At 35.7% G+C, this 17,313-nt stretch overlaps 1 protein-coding gene across 1 annotated transcript in view; it reads left to right on the top strand.

The window, feature by feature from the left end:
• chrna8 (cholinergic receptor, nicotinic, alpha 8) overlaps positions 1 to 17,313 on the top strand; it is a 113,521-nt gene that overhangs the window by 84,403 nt on the left and 11,805 nt on the right. Inside the window, exons 5-9 of the mRNA XM_088624552.1 lie at positions 2,768 to 2,847; positions 3,313 to 3,480; positions 7,578 to 7,772; positions 9,642 to 9,728; positions 14,364 to 14,473. Of these exons, the coding sequence (XP_088480678.1) occupies positions 2,768 to 2,847; positions 3,313 to 3,480; positions 7,578 to 7,772; positions 9,642 to 9,728; positions 14,364 to 14,473 (640 nt within the window). The remainder of the gene's footprint in view (positions 1 to 2,767; positions 2,848 to 3,312; positions 3,481 to 7,577; positions 7,773 to 9,641; positions 9,729 to 14,363; positions 14,474 to 17,313) is intronic.

The following is a 17,313-nucleotide window of genomic DNA, read 5'->3' on the forward strand; positions in this document are numbered from 1 at the left end:
ACTGAATGAAAGTGAGTGATGAGATTGGAATGAACTAAAACTAAAGGTGCAAAGAAAAATAGATAAGAGAAGATTTTTTGTTCGACTTCAACAACTCCAAAGAGCAGATAAATCTAACCTCATTTGACAAATAACATACTGAAATTCTACTTTGCCATTCATTATTTTTAAAAATTCAAGCAAATGTTGTCTCAAGAGATACAGTATTTGCTTCTTCTGGCTTCCTCTGGTTCTGAATCTGAATGACAGTCTGACATCTGCTACTGTATATACAGTACTGAATGCTCATCCTAATGGAGTGGCTGGAGAATGATCACGGCGTCAGTGGTTGTACTCCTGGCCTGGGGAAGACCTCTGGAGTTCATGCTTCTCACTTGTATTCCTCAAGCAGAGTTTTCCACATCGTTTATATTGTCTACTGTATGTTGTCCATGTTTCAGCCCCATGAAGTAGGATTGTCAAAACACTCTGCTGCAATGAGCACAAAATAATTTTCTTGAACATACATACAAGTCCCACATTCTTACTGTGTATATTATAATAGTTTTGAACCAGGCTATATTTTTGGACTTTTTCACGATTTATTTGGTTCTAAATGTTTATTAGTGAAGTTCAAGAATATAATTTATTTAATTTGAGGATGGAATGTGAGGTATGAAAGAGAATAGTTTGACATTATCCAAATGAAAAAGTAAATGAAATAGGTTTTATTTGATGAGTCAATTGTTCAATGTTCTTACCTATACATAACGGGGGAAAATAATTTATATAGCCTAAGGGGATGGTTTGATTAAACTATTAATTTTCTGTATAACTACATGGTTTACCCCAGAGGGGTAAAGACCTTTTGCGTATTACCACCGCAAAACACTGGTGTTTAATGTGTTCCTAAGCATTATTTGTTGATGTGAAATGCACTCATAAATCTGGTAGGCCTTGGAGTCCTTCCAAAGAGATCATCCTTGAAATGTGTCAGGATTCAACGTAAATCACCAAGAAAGGAGAAGTTTTCCCCTTGGAGCTCTGCACTGTTTATTTAGCAATCTGACACAGTAACAGGGCCACAGTGACAGAGGTTTTTTTTGCCTTGTTGATTTATAGGAATGATATGTGCTTCTTGTTTTAGAGGTGGAATATTCTGTCTCACGTCAGATGAGTTTGTTGAAATAAAACACATTCAGCCTGGTTGGTGAATATGGGTATCTTAGTGTGCCAATGATAAAAAAAAACTCAATCAAATAGTTTTTGAATCACTTGAAAGATTCAGAATCCCCTTAGTGGGGGATAGATTAGGTCAGAGTTTCTTTGTACTAGGTACTCCAGTAAATGACCATGATATGGATGCTGGTATCAAAATCTTTCTTTTCCAGTTACTTTACCAGGAATGTAAGTGTCATTAACAATATACTCTGCACTGTAGATCTGACTCTGAAACACAAAAGATTACTAAAAAATTATATATTAGATTCCTCAGAAGAAATAAAGTGAATTTGCAGAACGAAGATAAAAAACACAAACTCCTTGAAAGATAGTATCTTTTCTAGCAACGGACTGGGAATTCCTATTAAATTGTATGATGGAATATAACAGAAATTGCAAGAATGTAACTGAAGTGACTTCCTTGGAGGAATAATGGGTTAGACTTGCAAAACCTGTCCGTCTTACAAAGTTTATCTGTTTTGACGACATCTTTTGAGTCAGATGAGGCTTATAGCAGAGAAGCAGACAAATTGCAGAACATAAATCAAATGTTTTGTCTGTCACCTACTCTGACATGGATGTCTCCTCTTGCAACCAAATCACTCTGCTACACAAAATCTCCCATTTTAGTAAAAGAAAATCTTTTCAGATATGAAAAGACACCTTAGTCTTCAATTCAACTTATAGATCTCTTCAGAACAAGAAAAGGTTGTTTCTCTAAAAAGTACATAAAAATTTGTTGAACAAATTGCACTTCATCATGATCAAAAACTTCAGCATCAATGCATTGGTTACTGGGGATGTTTACTGCAGAGTTTTGGATTGAATTCCTTTTTGGTACTTAATATTTGGATTGAGAACACTTCCACATCACAGCTCTTTTTGGCACTGAAATGTGGAATGGGACTTGCAATGTATCACTAATAATTAATATAATAGTATAGTCCTTATAACAGTAGTACTGTATAAAGAACTTAGTTATACGAGCCCTGTCAATAGGTTTAACATATACTTATTTTTGTGCTTCAGGCTGTGCTGACTAACCTCATTAACTGTTTTTATGTCACCAAAGCAGATCCTGTTCTCATTCATCCCAGTCAAATGCTGCTGTTTTGCCAATCTGTTTGCACAAGAGCACTAGGCTTGATTGAACAGTTTCATGCTGTACAGGCTTTAATTTGATGTTCATGTACTGTAGCCATCGTCGTAATGGTTAGGTTGACGAGACAATTTCAGTACCTGACTGTTTCTCACTGCAGAGTGCTGAATGTGTTTTAAAGTACTCTTGTGTGGAGAGCAATTTGAAAGACTTATATACTATAATGTCTATGGCTGTTTCACACCTGTTTTTCTGAGCATATGGATAAAAGGCCTGCTCCTTAGAGCAGAAAAAGTTTCCACATTAAAAAATGTGGAGCAGTTTTATTCGATTATTTTGATGTCTCATATAAATGATCCTCCAACATATTGTCTTTATAATATCTGGAGACAGGAAACGCAACAATGAACACAATAACATAACAGCAGATTCCATTAATTTTGTTGTTTTCTTTTTTCTAACTTTCAGTGCAGATGAAAGATTTGATGCAACCTTCCACACCAATGTCCTGGTTAATGCATCAGGGTCGTGCCAGTACATTCCTCCTGGTAAGCTAATGCTTTAACAAATCAAGCAAAGAATGTGATACATTGTGATGAACTATTAATACCCATGTTTCTTTCAAGAAACATCTAGATGAGACCAATTGGCTATTAACTACTGAATGGCCAGCTGATATTTACAATCTGTCTTATATCATTTTTAGTATTCTTATATTTACTGTAAATGTTCTTAAGGCTAGGGCTTGCAAGCACTCTCTGATTCAAAAGCATTAAATCTGTTTTGTTCATATAAAAAATAACATTTTGCACGATACAGTACAGTATGGATAAGTATATATCCTCACACACTATTTCTAATTCAATCTAAGATGTAAATCGTGAATTCATAAATCTGCCATTACTGCAGCTAATTCTCTGATAACTGCTGTCACTGCAAATTATTATTATAATTAAGATTAAAAAATTAAAAAGGTGGTACTTGGATGCTTTTCTTGTGTTGTGGCACACTAGGGATTCTGAAGAGCACCTGCTACATCGATGTTCGCTGGTTCCCCTTTGACATCCAGAAGTGCAATCTGAAGTTTGGCTCCTGGACACACAACGGCTGGCTCCTGGATCTGCAGATGCTGGAAGTGGACATATCCACTTACATCCCGAACGGAGAGTGGGATTTAGTAGGTACGTTTTCAGTGAATGCCACTGTGTCATAGATAGACCCATTTCAGTTAACACTCCACTCCACTATTAGATTAAGATGAATCCTTTTGGTGGAGTCAGGGATTATCAAGTGTTACACAGCATGTGTGTTCTAGGGGAGCTTGATAAAAAATTAATAACTAGGCCCAAACTTAGCAAAGACAAACACAGATATGTTAACAATAAATTATAACCCTCACCATATACAGCTACTGTACTGTATGTCCAATCAGTGGGATTCAAAATCCTTCTTAATTTTGACATTCAGAATTCTGCTCAGAATATCCTAAAGGAATCCTGTACTGCACTAAATATCCTCCCTGAAGCACAGATGCTTATTTATTCTAACAATGTACTGTATCTCTAAAATAGGATTTCCTCAAATAAAGAAGACAATAAATTATCATATAGTAACAGCATAATAATGAGTCTGGAACTCATTCTATCACTTACTGTAGATTAACTGGGCAGAATCTACACTGTAGTCCCCAGTCTGGTTAGTTAAAGGAACCTTCTCACAGGACAGCTTTGGAAATGATGATAATGGTGATGAAGACAATGCTGATGACAATTTAAAGACATCTGTTCTCCCTTCCTCTCTTCTTTTTACTTCCTACATTCCTGTTCATGCATTTATTCTGCAGTATATAAAATGAGGTTAATGGACCTGGGTAAATTATTAGGAATACTCATTGAACGCCTGTGTCTTCCTCCTTTCTTCATGACTGAAGGCCAGTCACATAAATACCACCTAACTATATCCAATAGTAATAATAATAAAATAATACATTAATTAAACAATATAATGGGTATACAGTAATATATTCATATACCATTAATATTTTATTATATTATATATATTATATGATATTATCACTAATAATAATAATAGCCTGTGCACTTTTCTGGACCACCTGGATGATGCAACGGCAGCCAAAGTTCACATAGTACAATCACCACACACCAGCTATCAGTGGGAAGGAGAGCAGAGTGATGAAGCCAGTTCATGTTGGGGATTATTAGGAGGCCATGATTGCTAACGTCCAGGGGAAAATCTGGCCAGGTCTTTTCTGAAACTCTGCTGCCCACCCCGGCAATACAACAATACTATCTTTTGTTGTTTTTTTTTCCCTTACACTGCTATCTTTAAGATGGAAGATTAATATAAAAGCAATGTTTTCAGGAACTTTACAAAACTATCAAAATATATGTATATATTAGATATTGTGAGTGTGAGTCTAATAGGGAGCTTTAAAGTTTCAGCATTCAATTTGCTCTCCTTTTTTATTTTTTCTCTTCCTTTATCGCTTTCTTCCTGGTGGAGAGATGTTTCTGTATTAGCAAAGATAACAACTTCAAAGGGGATAAACCTCTGTCTGCAAAGGTCGATAAAGCAAAATAAGAAAGGGTTTAAAAAGAGAGTTCCTTCCAAACTCACTAGGGTGCTGGAACCAGACCTTAATGATGCTTTGGATCAGACAGTAAACTGAAGGTTGCGGGGATGCTCGTCATTGCCTTTGCCAACAGCCCAGTGTGGAGCTGGAGTGAGGATACGATTACAGTGTGGACTAAAATGACAAAGGATGCAGATATTCAGTTATGACAGGAAAGCTTTGCATCTTCTTTGCAGAAACTGCAAAGCAAACCTGTGATTTTTGTCCTTATTGTTCTTTTATTGCAAATCTTTGTTTTGTGCCGTGTGCTTTGTGCAGTAAGGGAGCTCGTTTGCCTGCTTTGTAATTCAATCTTATTTAAACTTAATGGGTTAAATTACTGTATAAGAAAGCTGGGGGAAAAGGATCAACTCCTGATTTTGAATTTTATTCATTTATTTCCAGTCTTTCTGTACAGGCATTGGTTAAAATGTCTTTTGTTTACTATTTGGATATTGTTATGCATTGACATTCAAGTTGCACTTGAAATATAACCATTTTCTTCAAGATTTTAGAATTCCATTATCCCTGTTCAGGTTGAGATCGAATCTAATCTTTGGATTTAATAACCCTAAGGTATAAATTTTCTCCTTTATTCATGACACCAAGAATAGCGCCTGCAAAGACTGTAAGGTGCTTATTAAGTTTATTTGACAAAAATCTTTCCATTATTAATGGTGTATAGCGCTGTACTACTGCTCTACAATCCTCTGACCCAAGCAGGTTCTATGCTTCTGTCACTCTGACAGTAATAGAAGTTTTGATAAATGGGTTGATCATGGAAGATGAGAATGGAAAAGTTAGAGGTTAAAAGTTAAAGATAATTTGTTGTTTCCCCTTGAAGAGGGTGAGTGTTTAAAGTTATAAGGATAAAGTATTCATGCAGTGGGAAACTGTGGCAGGATGTGTGAGGGCATAATCATGTCAATGGACTCCATGTTCATGCAGGATTGCATCTTTTTTCATAGATATTGTGATGCACTTAAGACCAAACGGTGCAGTACTATACTTCAGGTGTCACATAAACATGATTGTACATGTCATTGTAAGTGAGTAAGCGAAATATGTAGTCTTTTTACATACTTCTATTGTACTGTATGTATTCTTGTCAGAATTATGCCTTTAATATCAATGTAAATCAATAGGCAGAAAAGTAGACGTGAAATACTGTACCATGAATCATGTGTTCCAATCGTGTTCCAACTGTGCAGTCTAATTCTGAACAATTGTGAGAAAAAAGCTGTTTCTGATGTGTTTAAAAGGAAAGGGAATCTTCACAGTAAATCCTGCATCTAAAGAAAGATGCCATTCCCATCCACAATAACACTGCAGAGCACAGATACTTCAACTGTTGCTTGTTATTGGTGTTATGACTACTGCTGATTAACTCCGCTATTATTTTTCAATCCTCTAATTATCTCATTAATTTCCCTGATCCAAATGTATACTTGTTCTCTTATCATTTTCCTACACATTAACCAGTTCCTAATCTAATGTGCGTCCACACAATTATTTCCAGCAGCTTTTAATGTGGGAATTAATGTTTTACATGTTGTTTTACCAAAACATTCTGGATGTCTAAATATGTTATTTCATGTGAATTACTTTGATTTACTGTGAGCACTTCAACAGGATCAGCCCTTTCTAACTCAGATATGACACTTCCCAAGAATAAAGGTGCTAGGAAGAAAATCCCAGAGATCTATCTGTTCTATAGATACCATTTCTTTTTCACATACTATAATTAATCCTTTATTAACTCCTAGACAGTGCTTCTTCCTGTACAATTTGTCTTGTGCTGTAGTTGATAGGATTAAATAATGATTCCTTATTTTAACTATGTATTTTGTGTAACTGGACTTCTTTATTCCTGTATCTATGGTGTATGCTCTAATTTCCCATACCGCTGGAATTAATTAATTGGACTTTGCTATTAAGCATTATTCCACCGTTTACTTAACAGATAATTAAGCCTTTCTGTAGCAGATCGTTAACTTCCCACCTAATTTGGACTCCAGTCTCTCAAGTATGATATCTGTGCTGGACAGAAGTCTCATTTTCTGGTTGCTGGGCATGAAAATGCTAAAATTGTGGTTCCTGATTAGTCTATCAATCAGATAGCCTACCATGCATAGGCAACATTGTCTTTAAAATGTATTTAAACATGGTAAGAAATGGAGAGAAATAAAAAGAGTACAGAATGTATGTTGGAAGCAATGATGCGTACTAAACACCCTTTATAAGAATGTGATCTCATTGTTTAAATACCAAGAATTGGAAACAATATATTTTAAAGTAAAGGACACATAAGTTACTTTAGTGAACTTTGATGAATGAATGGAAGTTACTGTATGAACTGGAGGTTGGGAGGGATAACACTGACGAGTCATTCTTACAGCTCACAGCTACACTTCACCATCATCACCAAACGTGTTACAGAGATTTATATATACACACATACATTTATACAGATGGGCATTTTACTGCAGTGTATTGTTTGTGCGCAAAGTGTCTTGCTTCTTGGGTACAGTACCAGTTTGAACCCACAAGCTCCTGGTATAGGTCTAGGACCGTGAACACTGCTGTCCCCAGGAGTGCAGTACTGAATGTGTAACCATATTTCTGTGATTACTGTTTTACGCACAGGGGTCCCAGGGAAGAGAAATGAGGAATACTATGAGTGCTGCAAGGAGCCCTACCCTGACGTGACATTCACTGTAGTGATGCGGCGACGAACACTATACTATGGGCTCAATCTCCTGATCCCCTGTGTGCTCATCTCTGGTCTGGCTCTACTGGTCTTTCTGTTACCAGCTGACTCGGGAGAGAAGATTTCACTTGGTAGGATTTTTGTTCATTTTGTTCATTTTGAGTCAATTTCATATTAAAAAGAAGAAGAAAACACAGCATTTTAGATTTGGACCCGGTTTCAGGTGGCTGGAAACTCCATATTTTTACTTTCTACTTACTGTATTAGCACATACTTTAACCTTTATACTGTATGTTCCTTTACAGCTTGAACACTAGTTACCTGTAGCAGTGAAAGAGGTGCTTCGGGATTCAAAAATCAGCCATTTACCAAAAACAAATCCAGAGCTACTGTAACTATAATTTTAATTAATTAATTGAAACAACTGTTCACTTAACTGAATCATTTTAATCTCTTTCCCAGACTTTAAAGCAAGGGTGCCAAACTGAATACCTTGAGGAATTGCCTAATTACCCAATCTGAGATCTCAATTAAACAATTAACCTAATTATTTTCTTGTTTAGGTTTCTTAAAGTCTTTTACAGTTAACACAAAGCATTCATCTATTAGGCGCATGTGGAACACAAAGCAGAGGACACTTGGCCCTGGAATTGAGTTTGACACCAATGTGCTAAGGTGTTTCATGAGGTGAAGACACATTCTAGATTGTGGTCCCAAGGAGTGGATTAGAACAGAACTTTTTTAGATGGTCCCATTCTTTTCTCTTTCATAATGCTTCATTGTCCAGGAGACACTGGCATTGAGTGGGTTTGAGTTAAGCAGGGTACCCTTCCTTTGCCATGTGAGAGCAATTTCTAAGGCTTATGAGGCATCTGTGAACTGGCAGTGTAATCAACGGGAGTGGCATCACTGTGAATTCAGCTACACAGGTGTTTTGAGTCTCACACTGTGGCTCAGCAGTGCAGGTTTCTGAGACAGCTGGACAAACAGGAGTGTTGAGGAGTGATTAGGGTCCTGGACACTAGGAGATTTGGCTTCAAATCTATGATGAGACACTGCAGTTGTAGTCTTGAGCAAAGCTTCACCTGAACTGTTCAAGTAAAATGGCCAGAAGGACAAAAGAATGCAAATATGAGTAACTTTGGATGAAAGTGTCATCCGTATACAGTATGCGTGGACTGTTTGCATCACTGCCTTGCTGGTCGATTGGACAAGCAAAATTGATTGGCAAGTCCGAATTCAAAATTTAGGAGAGTGAAAAAAAAACTTGTAGGTATTTCCAAAAAAAAGACTATCCTGATACTATTTTTTCTCCTGTTTTGGAATATCATTAAAGTCACACCTAATACTGCAGAAATAAGGTATGTTTAAATTAATAGCTATTGCATATTGCTTTTCACAGTGTACACAAATATCTGTCCTTGAAAGTTAAAAGTACCAGAAAACTGTAAATGAAAACGATTGAAATGCCTTGCCAAGTCGTTGGGTCCTTACGTGAAAGCTGAAAGATTAAGCTGTAGATAGGACTATAGAAAAGGTTTCAACCCAGTGGGGGCCATTGAGGTTGACTATGTCAATATCTTTGAGAACTTTGTGTATTTGGATCAGGTCCCATTGTAGTTCTCTCTTCAAGACTGAAAAGATTCAGTTGTTAGTTGTTTCAGCCTGTCAGTGTAATGCATTGCTTTAAGCCTGGAAATGAATCTCATTGCTCTTCTCTGGACTAATCCAAAGCAACAATATATGTTTTTTTAAGATGGCAAATATCGTATTACATATAGTTTGTCTGAAGTGTGAAAAGAGTCGTTTAATACAGTATAATAGAGAGATTTGGCATCAGCAGTAAATGCAATAACGATACAGATCCATGAATACAGTATACTGTATGAGATACACCAAGCTACTAAAAAAGAAGAAAACCTTCAAAAATAATAACTGGAAGCCATTAATTGAGATCCAGTAATTCAAATAATTTTCTTTTATTTCATTTTTTTTTTCAGGGATCACTGTCCTTCTGTCCTTAACAGTGTTTATGCTGTTGGTTGCTGAGATAATGCCTGCAACATCAGACTCTGTGCCACTTATAGGTAAGGTGTATTTGAATTTTTGTATGTGAACAAATTACATCACAGGCTGTTCGCTTTTTGAATTAAACCTTGACTTAAAAGCAGTGTCTTTGTTACTAAACATTATTATGTTATTTAACTTCAGGAGGCTTAGGATCACAGTGACTGCCTGAGCTAGGTGTCATTAGGTTCCAGGTCCTTCTCTTTAGCTGCTAGACCCTAAAGAGAATTGAAGTAAATTTACATAATTAACAACAGTAACTTATTTCTTTAACAGAATGTCCTAAAAGAGAATGGGAAAGCTATTAGACAGATTCCATTACTGTTAAGCTCTGCTACTGACTGTTAAACATGAACTACTGTACTTTTCACTTATGCTAAACACATTTACAAAATTGTTATAGAAGGAGAAAAAATCCCATAAAATGAATCATGGCTATGCAAGAGAAGCTTATACAGATGATAATTATTTAGTAAATGGTCAAATATGTGAAGAGTTTATCTGGAAATTATAGATATATTGTATTCACATTACTTTTATGGTAATACGACATGCTGTTGCAGTTCATTACTTTTACTATAGTTTTAACAGAAAGCAAGCCTAAAGTGAAGATGGGAACAAGACTTATTACATAAGCAATGATCCCGCAAATTTACCCTATGTCATACAAATGATAGCATAGAAACATATTTATCAGGACTATATCAAAATGGTGAGATCCCTGATAAAATGTCCATCAATATTCAAGTAGTGTTTAAAATTAAAGTGCATTACCACTTATTGAAAACAGCATAACCATCATCTAAGCTCATCTCATAACACTGTAGAATCTAGGCAAAACTGTGCCAGGTTCGTCCTGGTAAAGGTTGCTGTTGTACTGTAAGCGAGGCAGGTAGACCAGTAGGTGGCACTCTCTGGACTGGAGGACCAGACTATCAGAATCAATATCCCAATATGGTGATAGGGGATGCCGTACTGTATGACGTGCTGGCCTTTGAAGGAGACATTGAAACGAGACTATGTTTCTGCTGTGAAGTGATATACTCTACAGTATATATATATATTGTACTGTAACTATGTGGGTGATAGACCTTGGTGGTGGAAACTCTCCTGTGGAGGACATTTGAAATCCTTTGGAGGATTATCCATTCATCCATTTTAAACCACATCATCCAATCCTATCTCGGCAAGCAACAGGCACAAGGCAGGGATACACACTGGATGGGACATCAGTCTATTGCAGGGCAGACACACAGGCAAAAACACACAAACACACCAGGGCAGGTTTTCCAAAAGCCAACCGACCTATTAGTATGTTTTTGCAATGTGGGAGGAGAACCCACACAAACACAGGAAGAACATCCAAACTCCACACAGATAGTACCCCAGCTCCAGAATTTAACCCAGGGTCCCAGGCCTGTGAGGCAGGAATGCTCACCACTGCGCCACTGTGAAAAGCTCAGTATCAATGCGATGTATTAATTAAGTACTTAAAAACTATGCAGGTCTTGAGTTTACTGCCATTTTCTGCATTTTCCAAAGAAAGCGTACACAAAGATGAAGAAAATATAGTAAACGTAGTTTCTTAACCTCCACTGCTTTAGTTATTTTTGCTGTCCTTTTCATAGTATTTCCCCTCGGGCATGATTTGCTAACACATTATTAAACACTGTAGATAAAACCTAATTTATTTACTTTCTTCTGTACCAGAAGTAAATTTCTGCAGAATTAACATACTACACAACTCTTATTTTAATAATTCAATTTCAAACACTTAGTTTTCCTTTAATTGTTCCTAATTGCTGTCTGAATTTATCTATCAGTATGTTCCTCCAGGTTATAACTGGAATAAACTTACAGTGTGAGAGACTGCATTTTCATTTATTTATTCAAACGATTGCACATACTGTAGCACATTAGTTTCAGGTTCAGAGGCTTTCCAGGTGAGTTAAATTGACTATAGCAATGTCTGCTCCCACAAGAACATCAATACATAAAAATAGTACTGCAAAATTAGATTATTTCTACTTACAGTATGTTAAGTAAAAACATCAAATACATTTTCTTCTGTATAAACATACATTTTGTACCTCAATTTAAAGAATAAAGCAGAATATAGAAAACTATATATATTTACATATATATAGATACATATACAGTACTGTAGATACGGTACATATATTTATGTACTATGTATATAGTACATGCAGTACTCTTTTTAATTGAATCTAAATAATCAAAAATATTTTCACTACAGTTCTTCCTTTACATCACTGAATGAAATGTTTTCTTTTTATTGTACATATACCTCAAGAGAGCTTGATATACAATAATAATCCTCACACTCCCCTCAACACAGAAATCCAAACAAAAGTATGTTGAATCTATTGGGGCTGGTGCAGAGACACTTCCTTCTGCTACGTCTAGGAAATTTGAGAAGACAAGGTAATCAAAAAGGCAGATTAAACTTTTACCCCAGCTGTCCCTCAAAACAATTTAATTTATTGATTCTTTCAATTATTGAACTTAATAAGGTTATTTACATTTCCAGTGGGATAGCACAGGGATTGAGGGGTCTTTGTGACACTTTTCACTTTGTCTTTAACACTAAAATTGCCAGCATGGAGAAGAAAATGTTCAACTTTTCAGCTTTGGAGCTTTGGAGCTTTGCTCAGGAGAAGGTTGTCTTCACCTTTTCAAAAATGATATGCTTTTACAGTACCTCCATATCCCAAGACTGACAGCTGTTCTACGTGCTTATTTATTACCCACACACTGACACAGCTCCACACTCTAAAACCCCTCTCTTGTACAAATTTTAAATCTTTAGCACTTAGTTTTTATCTTTTATTCTTAGTATAAACAAATTTAATTTTGACCCAACTCGGCTGCAAAACCAATTTATTTAGTAATGATTTTAATTGTGTTTTAGAGTGAGTAAAAGCCAGAAAAGTGTAATTGGTTATTTCGGCTTAATCATACAACAAGACAGCACTTCCAGTGGTGTAGTGAGTACCAGATACAAAATTTAAGATGTGTGCGACACTGACTTTTCCCATGTTCTTTAATTCTAACAATTGTCACCAACGAAAAAATAAATAAATGTCTAAAAAAAGCAGCACAAAAAAATGTCAGAAAATATCAAAATGATTTGCTGAATTGAATGAAAAAGCAATTGGAATGGTTCTACAGTGTAGCTGTTAAAATGTTGAGTATAATAAAAAGGAATAAATGCCCATGACTTTTAACCTGATGTGATACATTGTAAAGGAAGAGGAGAAATAAAACAAGCAGACAAGACATAAAACAGCCAGATCAAACTTTTAGGCAGAGCTAAAACAAAATTCACCTCAAACTTGAATGCTGCCTGGAATGAAATAGGCACAGCTGCCTGAACCCAGCCATTTCTCCTACAGTACATACTTTGCTTATAACGTAGCTTAGATTTGCACAGTTGCATAGAATCCACAGCATCTTCTTTTACACTTTTACAACATAGGCTCACTTGCTGGAGTGAGAAAGAGAAAACAGTCTTATCTACGTACAGAGTCTCCCCCATTCAATCCACACTGAAGCACTTACAGTACAGCATTGGAAAGGGAGAGCGCCCTGAGCTCAAAAGGCAAAGTACAAGAAAAAAGCATCAGCAAGCATATTAAAATAAAATTAAACAGATTTTCAAACATTATTCCATTTCTGCCTAATGTAAAGTACAGCAAATTGAAATTAAGAACAGTAGATGTTTTTTTTAATGTGGTGCAAATCTATAAATTATCAACAAAATCCATCAATGGCCAATGCACGTTCACAATAGACCTTTCTTTTTTCTATTGTCTTCTTGAAGGCACTGTTAGTAGAAAAAAGAACAATTATTTGAATGCCTATTAGTGTTCTTGAGATCACCTAGAGCATTTTTGCACTATAACTGGTGTGTACAAGGCTTGCTTCAAGGCAAGATCTTTGAAAAATTCCGGACTGTCAAAAAGATGCACATATCATTGAATCTTAAAATGTTTTGTACAGCTTTGCCCTTGAAACAATCGCTCTTGTCCAAGTATTTGAAGAATGTTTATCAAGACAGAATATGTCACATACAATTTTTTATTCAGAAAACTACCTCAAAAGCGAAAATGTTTGAACACTTACAGTACATGGCCTCTATGTATACTTGAAAACTGATATACATTGAGAGGCTTCACAAATGCAACAATTGTTACTTGTTTAAGTGTGAATTTATCCATTTTTAATTCCTCTTAATGTCCAGGGATATCTTTGTTCCAGGGAACAAATGCCCTTTTATTCCCGATTCTTAGTATTGGACATCTGTTGACTGTCAAGATTTCTTACTAAGGTAGCAAATTCATGAAAAGTTAGGATGATGTTAAAGTCCAAAAACATTTTTTATTCAGTAAAAGCAGGAAAAAAAAGACTAATGGCTGTCTAATTTTTAAGGCACAACTTAATTATATTATTGATTTTTCTTCGGAATATTGTTCTTCTTATCCTGTAATTTCTGCCTCTGAACTTTTCTGCCTTCCTCTTATCCTACATTTTCATTTTGAATGTATAAAAGCCAAGGTATGGAAACCTGAAGTGAAGACAAATCCAGAATTTTTCATATGTGTGTCTAATGTGTTTATTTCCCGCCCTTTCAGCCCAGTATTTTGCCAGCACAATGATGATTGTGGGCCTGTCTGTTGTAGTCACAGTGCTTGTCCTTCAGTTTCATCACCATGACCCCCATGGAGGAAAAATGCCAAAGTGGGTGAGTAGAACTCCATCTGTTCAGTTACTTTGAGTCTCAGGAGAAGACTGTGTAAAAGAATCCACTTACAAACAGCTGTACCAAGGTGTGCCAGTATTAAGGCATAATTTATCCCTTTAAGAGGTTGCAAATATCCTCATTTGATAAGATAATCACATATATCAAGTGTTTTTGTGAAGTGACATCTCTCAGGATCATGAAATAAGTTCAAGGGATAGTTTTGAAAAACCAATACATTGTAAATCAGCCATAAACACACAGCTCTGTTATATTGATTAAGAAGCATAATTGATCATGTAATTAGGGAGGGTGTAGGGATGTTCAGTTCCCATACAGTACTGTATGTGAAACTCCTCCATAGCTGTGGGCTTTAATTTGTAGATTATAGATGAGAGCCAAAAGCAACCAGGACGTGTTGAGTCAGCACCATGCTGAGAGGAGTTCAGACACATACATACAGTACAGTACCGTAAGTCCTATAAGCACAGGGTAGCCATATGCGCATATGTACAGTACCAGCATGTTAAAACATTCACATCAGCTGAGAAAATGTTTTATCGAACAAAATGGGTTTACGATTCCTGAAGTACTCCTTTAAGACTACTGTATGTCCGTATCACTCTATCCAGTGAAGATATATTATTGAACAACCTCCACACTTTCTCAGTCCTGTCTCTCCTGGGTTGGCAGTCGTTTACAGTAACCCAGCCAGTAAGACTTCCTTCTACTTGTGTGTCAGCTTGCATAGACTTGCAATATCTGTGTTCACTATCTGTTCAAAATAAATGGTTCCCGTTTTGACCATTTGACAAAATCTGTCAATGTCCTCTGGTTTAAACCTGTGACAATCTTCCCATCACAGGGCAGGAATAGACAGAAACACATAAAGACACTCACACTGGAGACAGTTGTCCCAGAAACCAATTAACATACAGTACCCATATGACTTTGGAGTGTGGGAAGAAAGCAGAGCACTTATAGGAAACTTACACAGGGAAACATACAAACTCCATGCAGATAGCAGACAGATATTTTTTGCTCCATTAATCTAGCACATTTTATGATTCTGAATTGGTTATCATCAACATTATTGAGTCATTTTTGGAATAAAAATCTGTCTTTTTATGAAAGAAAAATAAACACTTTATCCTGCTGTCATCCTGCAGTTCAGCAGCTGATGTCCTGAATCAAAAGGTTTCATAGGCAACTGATCAAATCATTGCAGAAAGACAGGATATCTCTGAGCTCTGAAAAAAATCATGAATAAGAACATATTCTGGATTTGATGGCACTACAGATTTTAAATATTTACTGTAAAATATACATTTATTTTACATAAGTCAACATTGACTTTATTTTACATTGCTAAATTATAAAAATGCCACCCACAAAAAGAGCTTTCATTGTAAATGAATGTTTTTTTTCCCCAAAAAACCAAACGTATCTAGATTTTGTATGCTTATGTTCTAGCACAGTGTGGTTCTGGTCATAGACTGATAGGGCTACATTTTCACACACAGTAGTGAAGAATTAATAATTTTTTTTATGATTACCCTAGAAAATAAACAAATTCCAAATTTAAGATGCTTTTCTCAAGGACATAACAATGATGTAATATGTACTATAGCTTTCTTATGGCTGGGATACCATGGAATATAAAAGGTAGGCAATTTGACAAGACGCTTCAAAAGAAATGAAACTGCAGAAGAGCGTACACTTTTTATTCAAAATGGCTGAATACTTCAGATTGATTAAAAATATATTCCTTTGTTTATATTCTATACATTTACAAAACAGCAGACAGTAAAAATGAAAATCACCCCATCATATTTAATGCATCTTTAAAGCTGACGTGATTGTAGACTGTTTTTAAAAAAAAATGCAAGGCCAACCCTAAAACAGAAAATTAATCTGTAACCCTTGCATTTTCCTTTTTATTAGTTGCATTTTTAAATCAATTGTTTGGTATATTATTATATTGCTATAATATTCTATAATACTGGTATTATTGTATTCTTTAGTATTTGTAGATTATTTGATATATTATAAAAACAATTTCTGTAATAGTAGATTTATTACTACTGGAAACCCGCTTAAGCTTTGAATCACTTTCTAAAGTGATTTGGAAACTTTTGAACAAAGACATGGTTTGAAAGTCCTTTTTGTAGTAATCACCTTGGTGATGGTACAGTAATTTAAAGTGCAAGAAAAGCACGGCTCCCCTGAACCTAGACTGTGCAGAACCCCAACTGTTTTCCTGAGATGCAGGATGAAATTGATTTTCTGACCCGAATTGAGATTAAAATTGGTATGCTGTACATTCATACTGGGCCCTCCTGTCTAACCTTGAACTGATCTTGTCTGATTTTGGTGACATGTGTCAATCCCGCTGTTTTCATTAATAACATGTTAATAAACAGTGTAATACAGAGTGCTCACCAGATTTTACCTCCAAAAGTTAACGTGTGATAAAACCAGACATCAGTTCTGTTTTCCACTTCTATTTTGAGGAAGACTCAATAAGATTACACTGCTTTATAAATGCTGAGTGTTTGCTGTCACACTTACTACTTACTAATCAATCACTTAGAAAATAACAGGAATTAAATTCGAATCTACAGTATGAGTTAAACAGCTGGGAATGTTGATTGTGATACTGTATGTGGAGCAATCAAATAATATATTTACAAGGAAAAAGAACAACGTGTTTCTTTTATCCTTTTGAATGAAGGATTAAGGAAATCTATGGAATAAAGCTAATAATTTCTGTGCATAATTATCAGCTAACATTTTCTTGTGACACTGGCAGTATAGTAATTACTATGAATTTCATGGATTTG

This window comes from Lepisosteus platostomus, chromosome 1, assembly GCF_059453375.1.
Source record: "Lepisosteus platostomus isolate fLepPlt1 chromosome 1, fLepPlt1.hap1, whole genome shotgun sequence".
Taxonomy (NCBI): domain Eukaryota; kingdom Metazoa; phylum Chordata; class Actinopteri; order Semionotiformes; family Lepisosteidae; genus Lepisosteus; species Lepisosteus platostomus.